The sequence below is a fragment of the Salpingoeca rosetta genome, assembly GCF_000188695.1.
Source record: "Salpingoeca rosetta unplaced genomic scaffold supercont1.36, whole genome shotgun sequence".
NCBI classification, from domain to species: Eukaryota; class Choanoflagellata; order Craspedida; family Salpingoecidae; genus Salpingoeca; species Salpingoeca rosetta.
This window is the reverse complement of record NW_004754898.1, coordinates 382,410-397,409: the sequence shown is the minus strand read 5'-3', so window position 1 is coordinate 397,409 and position 15,000 is coordinate 382,410. Positions and strand designations below refer to the sequence as shown.

At 56.9% G+C, this 15,000-nt stretch overlaps 5 protein-coding genes across 5 annotated transcripts in view; 2 read left to right on the top strand and 3 right to left on the bottom strand.

Annotated features, from left to right (window-relative positions):
• Positions 1–1,247, top strand: part of PTSG_10355 (uncharacterized protein) — a gene marked incomplete at both ends in the record, with an annotated part of 6,239 nt that extends 4,992 nt beyond the window's left edge. Inside the window, one exon of the mRNA XM_004988349.1 lies at positions 105–1,247. Coding sequence (XP_004988406.1) covers positions 105–1,247 — 1,143 coding nt within the window. The remainder of the gene's footprint in view (positions 1–104) is intronic.
• Positions 1,248–1,934: 687 nt separating this feature from the next.
• PTSG_10354 (uncharacterized protein) lies at positions 1,935–4,514 on the bottom strand. Its single transcript, XM_004988348.1, has 2 exons — positions 4,022–4,514; positions 1,935–3,684 (listed from the first exon to the last, which is right to left on the bottom strand). The coding sequence occupies exons 1-2, from the start codon at positions 4,402–4,404 to the stop codon at positions 1,989–1,991; spliced, it is 2,079 nt and encodes a 692-aa protein (XP_004988405.1). The 5' UTR covers positions 4,405–4,514; the 3' UTR covers positions 1,935–1,988.
• A 289-nt stretch (positions 4,515–4,803) lies between these two features.
• PTSG_10353 (TKL protein kinase) lies at positions 4,804–9,491 on the top strand (the record flags this gene model as incomplete). The annotated part of the gene is made up of 4 exons (XM_004988347.1): positions 4,804–4,935; positions 5,171–8,466; positions 8,647–9,065; positions 9,379–9,491. 4 exons carry the CDS (start codon positions 4,804–4,806, stop codon positions 9,489–9,491), a joined length of 3,960 nt encoding a protein of 1,319 aa, XP_004988404.1.
• A 170-nt stretch (positions 9,492–9,661) lies between these two features.
• PTSG_10352 (uncharacterized protein) lies at positions 9,662–14,101 on the bottom strand (the record flags this gene model as incomplete). Its single annotated transcript, XM_004988346.1, has 8 exons — positions 9,662–11,599; positions 11,826–11,980; positions 12,348–12,512; positions 12,742–12,849; positions 13,061–13,155; positions 13,347–13,391; positions 13,512–13,608; positions 13,967–14,101. 8 exons carry the CDS (start codon positions 14,099–14,101, stop codon positions 10,279–10,281), a joined length of 2,121 nt encoding a protein of 706 aa, XP_004988403.1. The 3' UTR covers positions 9,662–10,278.
• Positions 14,102–14,434: 333 nt separating this feature from the next.
• The window catches only part of PTSG_10351 (uncharacterized protein), a gene marked incomplete at both ends in the record, with an annotated part of 1,642 nt that continues 1,076 nt past the window's right edge, over positions 14,435–15,000 (bottom strand). Inside the window, one exon of the mRNA XM_004988345.1 lies at positions 14,435–14,449. Coding sequence (XP_004988402.1) covers positions 14,435–14,449 — 15 coding nt within the window. The remainder of the gene's footprint in view (positions 14,450–15,000) is intronic.

Below are 15,000 nucleotides of genomic sequence, written 5' to 3'. Positions count from 1 at the left end.
GTGCTGTGTGTGACAATGCACCAGCAAACATTTCACTCGACCCGCCAAACAAAACACTCACCCCTTCTCCATTTCAAACGCTCCTCCCCCTGTTCCAACTGCAGGTGTTTTCGTTGCTGCAAGATGAGGCACGCGGCATCGAGCACACGCATCTCGTCCTCAGCGCGAAAGATCTCAGACACTACCAGCCGCACCCAGCCGGGATTGACATCAAGCGGCTTGAAGATCTACCACCGCACGAAAACATCGCATTCTTCAGCACTGGCGCACACCACTCGACTCCAGAGCCCGTTGGGGATCTGCTGGTGCGCAATCCTGTGCTGACGGCGCGGTGGCACGAGCCTGGCTACGAGTGGCGACATCCAGCCTGGTGTCTTGATGACAGCTTTGATCGCCTGCTCTCATGGACTGGCCCTGGTGATCATGGCGTCTTCACGGCGCCGCTGCCACCAGACACCGACCTGTATCGGTGGATCGAGGGCCAGATGACGCAAGGTCTCACCCTGTCACGCGTGGAGGTGACCAAGTCCACCACCATACTGCGTGCATTCCACACCCGAATGGCGCTATCGTCCGCTCGACGTGGCGACCCCGACCCGTCCAATCCCTTCAACAGGGACTTTGGAGCTGGCGATCCGGAGAAACAAGCCATGCTCGATCGCCTCAAGACACAGTTTGCAGCGACTGCGGATGGCGGTGTTGCGCACGTGAACGTTCTTGTTGGCTGGCACGGGTGCGGCGAAGCCGTGACCGACAGCATCATTGCCACGGGCACCGCCAGCCTCAGAACCTCAAACGACGTTGGGTACTTTGGTGCCGGTATCTATCTCACCCCGCAGGCCAATTACGCCGCTGGCTACTCGACGCGCTTGATGACCGGAAATTGGCGCCAGCCCAATGCAAATGGCGAGCACGTGTTGCTGCTGTGTGCTGCCGGCGTTGGCCTCGCATACCCCATCACCAGGAGGACCGACTACACGCGCAAAATTCCGAAGATGCCCAAGGTGTGCGACTACTACGGACAACCATTGTACAGCGGTTGTGACTCGCATTATGTTCAGGTGACACGCAGCAACAAGTTCCAGGCCGCTGATGTACCTGGCACGTTTGACTTTGAGGAGTATGTCATGGGCCAGGAAGCGCAGGTGCTGCCCATCGCCAGGGTCTTCGTTACAGTCAACAAGAACGAGCTTCGCTCACACCTGGCTGCTTCGGAGCCTGCCAGCGCCGCCACCGACGCAGCATGATACCAGCCTTGCTGATGATGACGTGGATGTTGCAGTTGTTGTTGTTGTTGTTGTTGTTGTTGAGGAGGAGGAAAGCGCTGTGTGGAGAAGGGTGGGGATGTGGAGCGAGAGAAGGAGGTCTTGACAGTGCATGGCTGTCTGCTGTCTGTGACTGAAGCAGGGCGTGTGTGTGTGTGTGTTTGTGGGCTGTTGGTTTGATTGTCTTTCTTGTGTTTGCTTCGTGGTCAGCGCTGCCCTTTCCTTCGGTGACTTGTTTGCACACCAGCACTTGTGTTGCGTTTAATACCAAGTCACCGTCTTCATTGCACACCACGCCCCCCCCCCCCAAGTCTCATTTCACTCCTTGCGTTCGCTGCCCATCGCTTCTTCAACCCCATTAGTGTTTTCGTTTCATTCTATGTCCAGATGTTCATGTTCGCGCTCGTGCCCGAGCAACCGTGGGTGTTGTGGAGTGCCACAACAAGAGTCCCTTATCACTACAAAAGCATCACAAACCTTAAGCTTATATGGCCTTCGTAGCCAAGCCGGTGAAATGCTAGCCCCTTTTATTCCCGCTCTACAACAGTGGGTGAGAACCCCAAAACATTGACAACATGAGCAAACAGACTACCAGGGCAAGCTGCCACTGTCATGTCACACAGAGCAAAACACACGGCCTGGATGTGCTGTGTTGCTCCTTCCAGCTCCCTCAACGTCCCACCTGTTCACCTCCCCCCTTCCCACCTTCCGCTGTTCCCCAATTCACTTGGCCACGGCGCACAAGAAGCGAAGCAGCAGGTTCTGTGTGGCTGTGACTGTGGCTGAGGACTGGCTGCCAAAGCCCTGGGCCCGCTGGGCCATGGCAGCAAATTCGGCGAGGTTGCGCTGTGCCCTCTGCGTGTACGGATGTGCGGAGCCCATGCATCTTGTGTACGTGTGCAGAGCGCGGCGCGTGTGGGCGATGGCAGCGGCCAAGTCACCCCTCTGAGCAGCCACGAGCGCGAGGTTGTCGAGCGTCATGGCCGTGCTCGGGTGGTCTTCACCAAGCGCGCGCTGCTGGATGCGCAGGGCCCTGTTGAAGTGCTCGCGCGCGCGGGCCACGCTGCCCTGCTGAAAGCACAAGCTGCCCAAGTTGAAGTATGACGACGCCGTCTCCGGGTGCTCCGTCCCCAGCACCCGCTCTTTGATGTGCACCGCATTCGTAAAGTACTCGAGCGCACGCGTGGGGTCGCCCATCTTGACAAGCGTTGTGCCGATGTTGTTGTAGCACATGGCTGTGGAGAGGTCATCCTCGCCACGGGTCTTGCGATGAATTTGTAGCGCTGCTGCGTACATTTTGATGGCCTCCAGCAGCTGGCCCTTCGATACCAGCGTATTGCCGAGTTGCGTGAACGCGGAGCCGGTGTGCGGGTGGCTGGCGCCCAGTATGGTGCTGAAGATGTCCAGTGCCTTGTGCAAGTAGACCAAGGCCTGGTCGTAGTCTGCCTTGGCATCATAAAACGTGCCCAAGCTCACGTACGAGGCTGCCACATCCGGGTGCTGCTCACCGAGCGTCGCACGCCGAATCTGCAGCACCCGGTGGCTGAAGTCAATGGCTTGCGCATATTCGCCCTTCTTGCTGTAGGCCTGGCTGATGTTGTTGAGCGCCTGTGCAAGATGCTTGCGCGCACGGCTGTCGCTGAGGGACGCGAGCATCGACGCGCTCTGTGCGTAGTAGCGGATGGCCTCATCGTAGTTGCCCTTCTGCATGAGGGTGTTGCCGAGGTTGTTGAGTGTGATGCCGGTGCTCTCGTGGTTGTGCCCGTGCACAGCCAGATCGAAAGCAAGTGCCTTCTTGAAGCACTCCGCCGCCTTGTCAAGGTTGCCACTGCCACTGTGTGCGGTCCCAAGGTTGTTGTACGCAACACCCACGCCCGCGTGCTTCGGGCCGTGCCGGGCCAGGGTCACCCGCAAATCAGTTTCGTGGAGTGGGATGGCCGCCTCGCTCGCGCCAAACGACGTCATCACGCTGCCCACTCGGCTGCACATGAGCGCGTAGCTGTCCGTGTCGGTGGCGCCTTTGCGCTCCATATCCGTGACGAAAGTTTGGGCGACGCGCAGGCACCACGCGCGCATCTGGTCCTTGACGGCCTTGTTCAGCTGCGTGAAGCCGACGGTGGAGTTGATTGCCTGGAAGATCATCTCCTTGTCCTCGGGCTTCCACGCCTCGGCCTTCCCCGCCTGTACCTCGACCAGCATGTTCGTGATGGCATCTGCGTCGTCCAGCAGAGCTTGCCCAAGGGCATTGTGCTGGTGCTGAGGCAGCCGGATGGCAAGCTCCACGCCCTCCTGGCTGATGCCGCAGAAGATCTCCCACAGGCACCACGCGCGCGTCAGCGGGATGGGGTTGCTCCACGGCGTCAACACCAGCAGCACTTTGCCAATCGCAGCGATGGACTCCTTGAACGTCGTGCTCCACCTGTGGCGGGAAGGGGAGGGGGAGGGAAGGGGTTAGAAACAGGTGATTTGCGTGTTGAAAGTGGTGATGGTGGTGGGGGGGGGGCGAGATCCGGATATTGAAGGGTTGAACGCGGGAATGGCAAACACAACGGATCGTGACAAGACAAAGGCGATTTGAGCTGGTCACAGTGAACGCACCCATCATCTATCCACCTGTCGTGTGTCACGATCAAAACGCACAGACACACAGACACACAGACACACAGAGACACACACACATACACAGAGACACAGACACACACAGACACACACACAGACACACAGATACACACACGCGCATACAGAGGTCTGCGCACCAGTCTTGTGGGAGATCGGCTGCAATGTTTTGGTTGTTCATGAAGAGATCAAACCAGAAGTAAGGCTCTGGCCGGCCGTGTCGTTTCTCTTCTTCAGCAAACTCAACCATGGTGGCAAGTACGTCTGCAATCTTGTACCGCCACGCGTGTGACACAAATACGGTAGCCGTGCCGATATGCTCTGGGTCCATGAGTTCCAAAAAGGCGCACTGCTTCTCCTTTGTGCGTGGAAGCACCACCGTGTTGCACGTGTCTGCGGTAGTCAACGCACGCAGCTTGTCAGTGTCGCGATCAACGAACTCGTCCATCAACTCTTGGAAGAACTTGCGCAGCCCAGCCGCGGACACGCCTTGCAAGGATAGCGGTGGTGGCCGGGACGCCATGACGGCCACTGGTAGCCTGGTAGCGGCGAGGGTGAGACGCAAAGAAGAAGACAAGAAGACACACCCAATGAGAGGAAGATGGTCAGGAAGACGCTCACGTCAGTTCGAAATGGAGCAGTGTTCTTTGCTGTGAGATGTTGTTGTTGCTTGCTTGAAGGCAAGCCACTGGAACCAGGACGGCGGCCTATTTATGGGTGACCGCCGGCCGCCTTGAAAGTCCTGGCTTTCAAGTTTGTACATTTTTATGTGTCGTGTGTCGACACCATATGCGCGTCAATGAGGACACTGCTGATTACACACACACACACACACACACACACACACACACACACACACACACACACACACACACACACACACACACACACACACACACACACACAGACGCACAAAAAGGCCATGCGAAGGAGCACCGCACGCGATCGCCATGATCGATCCCATGTGCTGTGTTACCTGGTGTTGGCACTGGTGTTGGGCTTGCCACCTCAACAATCACACGCACACGCCACCGTTGATGCCCACGCTTTCAAGGTACGCTGTGTGTGTGTGCATGGTGACTCACCACCAAATGATCAGCTCACCTGCTTGTAAGGAGGGATCAACATACCCTGTTTCACACACAGACACAGACACACACACACACACACACACACAAACATGCACACACATACACACACATACACGCACAGACACACGCACACACACGACTCATTTCCTTCTCACTCCCCTTCCCTGGCCACACCTTCCGCCATACACACCATTGCAGGATGGCTTGTGTGGCGATGTAGCAGGAACGCTGGACACGATCGGCGCCGCATTTACGCGACATGGAATACCTTTCCTGCAGAGCAACGATACAGCGCATGAAGAAGAAGAAAAAGAAGAAGTTGATGAAAGAGCCGCGTCCTCACAGCAGGTTATCAGCCTGCTGCCTGTCGTTCGCATGATGCAGGCCTTTGGCTGCATGGATCCTGAGCCACACAACGACCCACTCCTGCCCGCCACCAAAACCCTCCACCCACAGCTGCAGCCACAGCTGCAGCCACCACAGTCACAACCACCACCACCACGGGCACCTGTAATACGTTCGCGGCACCGGCGGGAGGTGCTGACGTCTGCATCGTCCTCTGTCAACGAGTGCCGCGTGCGTGGGTCCTGCAAGCTGGCCACCGTGCTGGACGGCACGTGCTTGGGCCCGACCGTCAACGGCACGCTGACCATAACCTTTGCGCACGATGAGGCGGAGATCGACACCACCAGCGGCCCGTCTGCAGTCCGTGCTCTGCAGTTTGTATCCGGCAACACGACGAGCCTCACCATCACGGGGCGCGTGGGGTCTGTGACGTTGCAGTGGCTGCTGGACAATGGCGTGTGGACGGCTGTGCGCGACCTCACCGTCGAAGGCCTGCAGTTTACCGAGCTGCAGCTGAGCATGTTCAACCCATTTAGCAGCATGGACACACTTCGCGTCGTGAACAGCGAGTCGCTCACCATATCTGCACAGGGCGCAGACATCGCCGAGCAGCTGCTTGTGCTCAGCCTGCGCAACATCTCGCTGCCCTCCCTCCCCACCGACACGTTTGCACGCATGACGGCCCTGCTGCAGCTCGACCTCTCCCTCAACCGCCTCAGTCATCTCGACAAGCGCCTCTTCGCTCCGCTTACAGCGCTGCAGCAGCTTTTTCTCGACCACAACCGCCTTCAACGCATCCCCGCAGGCGTGTTGAACACACTCACCGCGCTGCGTGTGCTCATTCACGAGCAGAACGACATCAGCGTGGTGGACGCGGGCGCCTTTCAGGGGCTCACCCGCCTCTTGCTGCTGGACCTGACCGACAACCCGGTTGCAACCCTACCGCCGCACGTGTTTGATGGGCTCACGGCACTCCGGCAGCTGGAGTTGGACGACCTGCGCCTGCAACGCCTGCCGCAGCGAGCGTTTGCACACACGACGCAGCTGCGCCTCCTCCGCATCAACAACAACGACCTGACCGCGTTTGACGAGGATGTGTTCTGGGGTCTGTCGCAGATGCTTGATCTCCGCTTCCACAACAACAGGTTCACGCGCATGCCGCCACGCCTGTTCAGGGACCTGAGTCAGGTCGACACCATGATCCTTCGTGACAATCGCCTCAAGTCGCTCCCCGCCCACCTGCTGGACGCGTGCGTTTCGTTAAAGGACTTCCGCTGTCAGAACAACCAGCTGACGTCTGTACCACCAGGATTGTTTCGCCACATGACCATGCTCCGTGTGGTGTTTTTGTCCGGCAACCAGCTGCAGTCTGTCGACGGCCTGTTTGACAACATGACCGCGCTGACGGGGCTGGTGCTGGACGGCAACAACATTGCGCACTTTCGCACACCGATCCCGTCCCTGTCCATCCTGCGATTGCGCAACAACCCCATGCGCGAGCTGCCACACCTTGAAGACTTTCCAGTTCTGGACGAGCTGCGCCTATCGCAGCACCTCATCCCCGTTCTCGACCTGTCCATCCTCACGCGCCACACGCCGCTGCACATCCTGCAGCTTGACGCCGACCCGCGCGTCCACTCGACCGCCATCGTCCACCCGGCACAGACCAGCAGTGGCAACAGTGGCAGTGGCAACAGCGGCAGTGATGCGGTGCCGCCGCCATCGGAGCTGACCAGCCTCCACCTGCAACACGTGGACATCCGAAACCTCGTGCAGAACCTCCGCCGCGGCCGCGTCTTCAACATTGACCGGCTGCATCTCGGATGGAGCGACATGGACGAGACCACGGTCGACACCGCCGCGCTGTGCCACATCCTCGCCGACAACGTCATCGACTTTGCCCTCTCCAACACGCGCTACGCCGCCATCACCCTCTGCCCCAACAAGACGTTCGACTCCGTCCTGTTGCAGGACAACAAGCACGTGGCAGCCGTGTCCATCCCCGGCAGCGTGCGCGCTCTCAACATGTCTGGGTGCAACGCGTTGACCAGCCTGGACGCGCCGCTGGTCGAGGTGCTGGACGTGAGCGAGACGCGTGTCACCCCGAGTGCTGCCATCTGCACGCGGTGGGGCCGCCGCGTCCTCTTCGCCCGCAACCTGCTGCTGCAGCGAGGGCTGGGCAACCTCCCTCCCGTGCTGTTCCGGTGCCTGCAGACTGTGGATGTGATTGACCTGTCCGGCAACCCCTGGCTGGACATGCCATCCGTTGTCAACAGCGTGGCGGGCGAGATTGTTGCCCTGTCACACCGCTCCCTGTCCATTTCAGGCATTTTTGTGCGCACACGCACGAATCCCCCCGTGCTGCAGCTGCAAAACACGCCTATCGAGTGCGCCATTCGGTTTGGCAACGAGCTCCTGCGTGTGAACGGGCAAAAGTTTGCAGTGAGCACGGAGGTTGTCTACAACTACGACTGCACGTGCGCGCGGGGCTTCAAGATGACGTCCGGTGGGCGGTGTGTGGTGGACAACCCAGATGTTGCTGGCGTGGCTGCTGGCTCTGTGATTGGTGGGCTGTTCTTTGGCCTGTTCGTCGCCTGGCTGTCACGCCGCTACCGTGGCCTGACCAAACGCATCGACTTACAGGAGCAGCTGCTGGTGGCGCGAGACGAAGAAGTGATGGCACTGAAGAAGGCGTGGGAGATTGAGTACGATGAGTTGAGGATGATCAAGCGTGTTGCTGCGGGCGCGTTTGGCGTGGTGTTCAAGGCCGAGTGGGACACGGTGACGGTGGCGGTCAAAGTGATGCAGGAGAGTTTGATGCTTCTTGATGACACGATGGTGGTGGAGTTTGAGAAGGAGGTGGAGTTCTTGCAGAAGACACGGCACCCGAATGTGGTGCGCTTCTTTGGCGCGGGCACAGACCCCAACGGCAGCCCGTTCCTGGTGCTGGAGTTTGTGGCACTCGGGTCCCTGCGAGATCTGTTGGGGAAAGATATGGAGCAAGTGTTGAGGGAGGTGAAGAACAGGAAGTTTGAGGAGAGTGGTGCTGGCCGCGATGATGTGAACAGTGTGTGGGACTTGAAGCTGCGACTGCTGCGTGACGTCGCGAGTGGCATGGCATTTATCCACAGCCTCGACCAGATGCACCGGTCAGTGTTGTGTGTGTGTGTGTGTGTGTGTGTGTGTGTGTGTGTGTGTGTGTGTGTGTGTGTGTGTGTGTGTGTGTGTGTGTGTGTGTGTGCCGCGTGCTTGCTTGTGCATGCAAGCACGTGTTACTTGCTCACCTTACCGGCCTATTCTCACTTGCACCCCCTCTCCCTTCCCCACAGAGACCTGAAGAGCGGCAACGTGCTGGTGTCATCGTCGCTCCGCGCCAAGATTACGGATTTCGGATCCATTCGCCAGTGCTTCACGCGAGATCGGAATCAGCGGCACACACGCCTCTCCTCCACTTCAAGCGATGATCCCCGGTACAGCCAGCAAGCTGGACTGCAGACGATGACGAGCATGACACTGACGGCTGGTGTGGGGACGCCGCTGTACATGGCACCAGAGGCATTGGTGGGTGACAAATACAGCTTTGAGGCCGACGTGTTCAGCTTTGGCGTACTCATGTGGGAAGTGGCGATGCAGCGGGTGCCAGACCTGATTGAGCAGGAGAAGGGGAGCGGGTATCGAGGACCAATCCTCGCCACGCTGAAGAGCTTGATGGACCAAGGCATCCGACTCAAGTTTGACGATACTGATGGTGAGTCGGCATAAGATGGCTGCATTGCGCGCGCGCGTGCGTGCTTGCGTGTGTGTGCGTGCGTGTTTATGTGTGAGCTTGTGTGCGCGTGTGCGTGTGCGTGTGCGTGTGCGTGTGCGTGTGCGTGTGCGTGTGTGAGCTTGTGCGTGTGTGTTTGTAGACATATGTGGTTGGATGGTACAGTTGCCACATTGTGTGCTGTGTGCAAGCAGGCGCACGCGATGTTGATGGTTATATTCCCGCAATCTCTTGTGCGGCCACTCACGATGCAAGGTCTGTCATCGTGCATTCACATCACACCGCTTCGCATCAGGCGCGATACCGCTGTGGTTCAAAGCGCTTGCACGGGACTGCATGGACCAGCACCCGCGCGGCCGGCCGTCATTCAAACGCCTCAGCGATGTGCGTTTGAAGGAGCAGCCATAGCCTGTCGTGCTCTTGTGTTGCGTTGTGTTGTGCTTGTGTATGCACGTATGCATGTGCATGAATTTGTGCATGTGCGTGTGCATGAATATGTGCATGTGTGCGTGCATGCACACCCGTGTGTGTGTGTGTCTGTGTGGACAGGGTGTAGTTTGGAGTTCGCTGTGAGATATTGGGGTGCTGGTGTATATGATAAAGGACACGAGACCTGCGGTGTTGCGCATACGGGTCATAGTTACACCAGTGGTTTCCTCGTCTAGCATTGTAGCATTAGATTGAACAGTCGTAGCGCCTTCAACAAGCGATATCATGCGAGAAACATTCTGCTGAGAGGGTGGGCAGGCGTTCTGCAAACACATTCGCCCCTCAAACACACGAGATTCGCTTTTCAATCGCCATGCAAGATTCAGCAAAGCATCATGGGTACGACAATGCTGGTGGTGATCATGCAAGATGACATGACATATCGCTGTCTTGTTCGGGTGCGCACAGTTTCACAGGATACGCGACTGCCTGTCGTTGGAAACCAGTATGTTTTGGTTCACAACCGTGGTACATGTCGCTAATGACTCGTGGCGGACTGGCCTGAGCGGTCGCTTGCTTCAGTTCGGAGCATGAGGAAAAGCACGCAAACACAGGCACAGACACAGGCACAGACGCACACACACACACACGCACAAAAGCAAACAAGTGCGCTTTTGCCAACCACATACACGCACACACGCACACGCACACACACACACACACACACAAAGTAAGCAATTGAGCAAACGAACACATGCGTACACCCTCAGCTGATGTAGTTTGGAATGAGCTGGAGCATCTCCTGCTGTGTGAAGACGTGGCCGACGGCGAGCTGCTGGGCGATGGCGGTGGCCATCCCCTCAACATCAATCGTCTGGCCGCTCATCTCAGCGGCAAGGAAGATGGAGTACAGCTGCGTCGTGAACGGGTGCAGGCCCTCGGGGAAGTCCTTGCCTGCCGTCGGCTCTGTGAAGCGTGCGTCGTCGTTTTGCCAGATGGGCGCCAGGACGAGGCGGATGACATCAGGACTCTCCAAGATGGCAAACGAGGACGCAAACACGTCCTCAACAAAGAGCGTGGAGCCATCGTCCGTCAGCGGCGTGTAGTAGTCTGGCTCGATGGTGGAGGTGATGCTGGTGATGGTGACGGTGTACACGACACCGAGGTCAGCGTCGTAGCGCAGCAGGCGGTCGCCAACAGCAAACTCGCCAGTGAAGATGAACTCGCCTGCAGGCTGCACCGTTAAGCCATCAGCAATGTGCACGTCCTCGTCTGCGCGGAACACAAAGTGGTCCGGTGTTGCAGACATCAGTGCGGGGTTGCCGTCCTTGTCCGTGTAGTGCAGCTCGACAGATGTGGTGGTGCCGTTCAGCTCCACGTGCTGGAAAGTCTTGAGCTCGCAGTAGCCGAGGGCGTTGCCGGCCGATGCCTGCAGGCAAAGCACACGGTCGCCAGTCTTGAGGTTCCGCAGCTGCACGCGCTCGCCGCTCTCCAGAATCACCTCGGCCCAACCAGGAAAGCACGTGGGGCTGGTAGACGTTGGATCAGACAGCACGACAGGGCAGTCTGCACCAGAGTTCTTGAGCCGCGCACTGCAGCCGTGGGTAAATGTGCCATCAATGTCAGCTGTGTAGAGAGTCTGCGTCGCGCCAGTCGCGTCTTGCAAGATCGCAAAGTAGATGTATCGACTGTACCCAGTCGATACGGACCAGAACGCCGTTGCATTGTCGAGGATGTTGGCGTATTGGTTGTCGGGTTCATCGGAATAACCAGCACACTTGATCTCCGTACCAACAGGTGCACCGCCATCAATCGTCAGTTGAAGGCCATTACCATAGCCAGCAGCAAACAAGGACGCCACAGGTGTGCTGATGGTTGGGCAGGTACTATTTGAAACCTGTGCTGTTGTTGTAGTTGTAGTTGTTGTCGTCGTCATTGTTGTTGTTGTTGTTGTTGTTGTTGTTGTTGTTGTTGTTGTTGTTGTTGTTGTTGTTGTTGTTGTTGTTGTTGTTGTTGTTGTTGTTGTTGTCGTCGTCGTGAAATCAACATCGCAGTCCATGTCAGCTGACCCATAGGCGCAGAAGCGACTGAAAGAGGCGTATGAGAAAGGTCATGTGTGTTCGTCGCGTGAGCAACTTGACAAGGACAGTGCATAGTCACGTCGTGGAGCACACATATGTACACTTGCACATACTTGCACACATACACTCACACACACACACTCACTCACACACACTCACTCACACCTGCACGTACATGCACACACACACACACACACAAGTGCACATCCACCCGCAAGCATATGCAACTCACAAGCATCGGAGGGAGCGTTGCGCCTCGGCGTGGGTGGTGGTCGGCGTGATGTCATCACAATCAGCAAGACAGATGCCCATTTGCACAAACGCAAACACGCTGAAGTGATCTGTGGTGGACAGGCAGTCCCCAAACGCATCGCGCACGCCATCCTCCTCAATGGCCTTTGTTTGTATGCATGCGTGTGCATGCGTATGTATGTATGTGCGTGTGTGCACGTGTATGCATAGGAGAAACAGTGCGTGAGTCGAGCGGTGATGACACTCAAGGTGGAGAAGCGCTAACAGCGACAAAAATTACAGCAATTAATGAATTTCATGCCCACACCTTGCCAATGCAGGCGTTGATGCTGCTTTCGCAGTCAGGTGTGCACTCTGTTGTGGTCGTCGTGGTTGTTGTTGTAGTGGTTGTAGTGGTTGTAGTGGTGGTAGTCGTCGTCGTCGTCGTCGTGGTTGTAGTCGTGGTTGTAGTTGTTGTTGTGGTAGTTGTGGTTGTGGTGGTAGTGGTCGTTGTCGGTTCAACTTCGACAATGCCAGTGACTGAGCAGAAGTTGAAACGAAACCTGTCCACCGTCATTGCGCAGGCCTGTAGCAGCTGTACGTGCGCTGGGTTGAGGGTGGTGGTGCGAAACGTGGTGCCGTTGATGACTTCAATCGTGGCTGCTGTGTCGCCGTTGTACCGGCACACCTGCATGCGTGTGTGTGTTTGGGTCGAGGGAAGAAAGAGCAAAGATGAATGTGTGTGAGTGAATGAGAGAGAGTGTGTGTGTGTGAGTGAGTGTGTGTGTGTATGTGTGTGTGTGAGTGTGTGTGTGTGTGTGTATACATACGTGAGTGAAAGGGCGTGCCTACACGCACACAAACATCCGCATGCATAAACATAGAACACACGCTGACACAGAACGCCAGCAACTCACGCGTCCAATGTTGCAGTCCTCAGCGAGGGCCTGCTTCCAGCGCATGCCAAAGAAGTCGATACCGTCCTCATCGCGCTCATCAAGTGGTTCGCGGCAGTCGACAGTCACCTGAGCATGTGTGCACGTGCGTGTATCACAGGGTGTGTGTGTGTGTGTGTGTGTTGTGTGGGTTTCGGGGAGATGAACTTGTGAGAGGCGTCACACAAGACTCGAGGCTGCTTCAAAGTCTGGTGTCAGACAACAGAGAGACGACCGGCAACGAATGGACGCTCATGCACACACAAGCAATACATATGCGACAAGTCGCTGACGTGCGCACCTCAAACGTCGTGTCGAATGTGGTCTGAGCGCAACTGGAGACGGCGACGCAGCCGTTGGATTCCGTGTCGTTGCAGCGGTACACCTTGAGGCAATCTGGCATGAAGGGAGACGAAGAGAGAAAGAGTTATGAGAAGGGATGAGCGGCAAGGCAGATGACAACAACTTTGAGGGGTTCCTATCATTGGCATACAAACGTGTATTGTCCCATGCATACACGCAAGCACACAGGTTTGAACTCTGAACGACAACGACAGTAATCATGAGAGCCATTGATGCTCACACACCTCCGTTGTCACACGCCTCGAACTGGCGGCACTGGCACGCGCCACCTGCAAGTAGCGAGTCGAGGCCCAATGAAGTGGCAGGGATGAGACCAAGACTCGACACGGACCGACAACGGCAGGATGTAACAAACTTGCAAGCGCACAGGCACGCGCAGGCACACTGACCAAGAGTGCATCGGGAGCGTGAGAGGCCTGAAGCCTGACCCTTTTCAAAATGATAGCCGGTGGACGATGGGGTCAGCATCACACAGCCATCAATGCCCTGAGAGCCAATGTGTGATCCAGGATGGAGAAGTGTGGGGAGGGGTTAGAAACAGGAGTGCGTGAAACAGAGAGAGACAGAGAGAGAGAGAGAGAGAGAGAGAGAGAGAGAGAGAGAGAGAGAGAGAGAGAGAGAGAGAGTGTGTGTGTGTGTGTGTGTGTGTGTGTGTGTGTGTGTGTGTGTGTGTGTGTGTGTGAGCGTGTGAGTGTGTATGTGCAGCATGCGCAGAAGAACTGGAAACAGGACAAGGTCAGTCGATAAACCCACAATCACAGTCACACACATGAACACACGTGAACGCACACACACACACAGATACATGCGCATGCGCACATGCACGAACACATGCACACGATACCGCGTCTGCGAGAAAGTCTTCCAAGGTGAGCTCATCGCCCAGGTCGAGGATGGCATCAGAGACACCAAAGCTGGCCACAAGTAGAGCAGCAGCGACCACAAAGGCAGCCATGCGAGCGCCCAGCGAACCATCCATATCCAACGTTGTCGCTCAGTTGCAACGAAGTGTATGTGGTGTGTGTGTGTGCTGCTGTTGTGCGAGTGGGAAGTGAACGCATTGTTGCCTGTGGCTGCAGTTCCTTCAAGCGAACTTCCTGATCCCCTTTGCGGATGCCGGCCGGGTGGAATCGGTCGCCTCCGCTTTGAACTCGCTCAGCCAGTGTGGTGTGAACAGCCGCACCTTGGTCAGTAACTCCCACCCGTGCTCATCACCATCACGTGCAAGTACACGATGCCATGACGGTTGCACATGCAACAAAGACAGGCAGCGCGGTTGTCGCGTGCATGCATCATGCAAGCAAGTGGACGGTTAGACGATGTCGCTCTGCCTTGGGGTGTGTGGCAGTGTGCTCAGGTGTGTGGGGTGGGTGTGTTTCGGTCAGTGAGCGTGAGCAGGTGCGGCTGGCAGCAATCATCAGCATCCTCATTGTTGTTGCTTCATCTTGCTTGCACAAAACAGGTTGACGCGTTTTTTGCTGGGACGAAGTGAGCACAAGCAGCTGATTCCGGCTGGTTCCCAATCAACCACACCATGCATTGCGTGTGGGGAGGGGGACGAGTGTGGTGGATGTCAGCAAGCATCTCGCTCTCTCGCTTGCTTTGCTGGCGTAGCTGCGGGATTTGTACTGGACATTGGACAGACAAGCAATAAGAGTAGAGGAGATCCGACACGAATGAAACGAAAAGGAAGCACAAGCAAGCACGCACAGGAACACCGAGCACGCACAAACATGAACACGCACGCTGGGGGAAGCCAGGCAGTCAGCGTGAGCGGGAAGCACAGCATGGCCAACGCGCAAGAAGTAAAGAAATGAGCACACACACACAAGACGACAGACACCAAAGGATATGGGGACGACATCGCAGCACATCAAA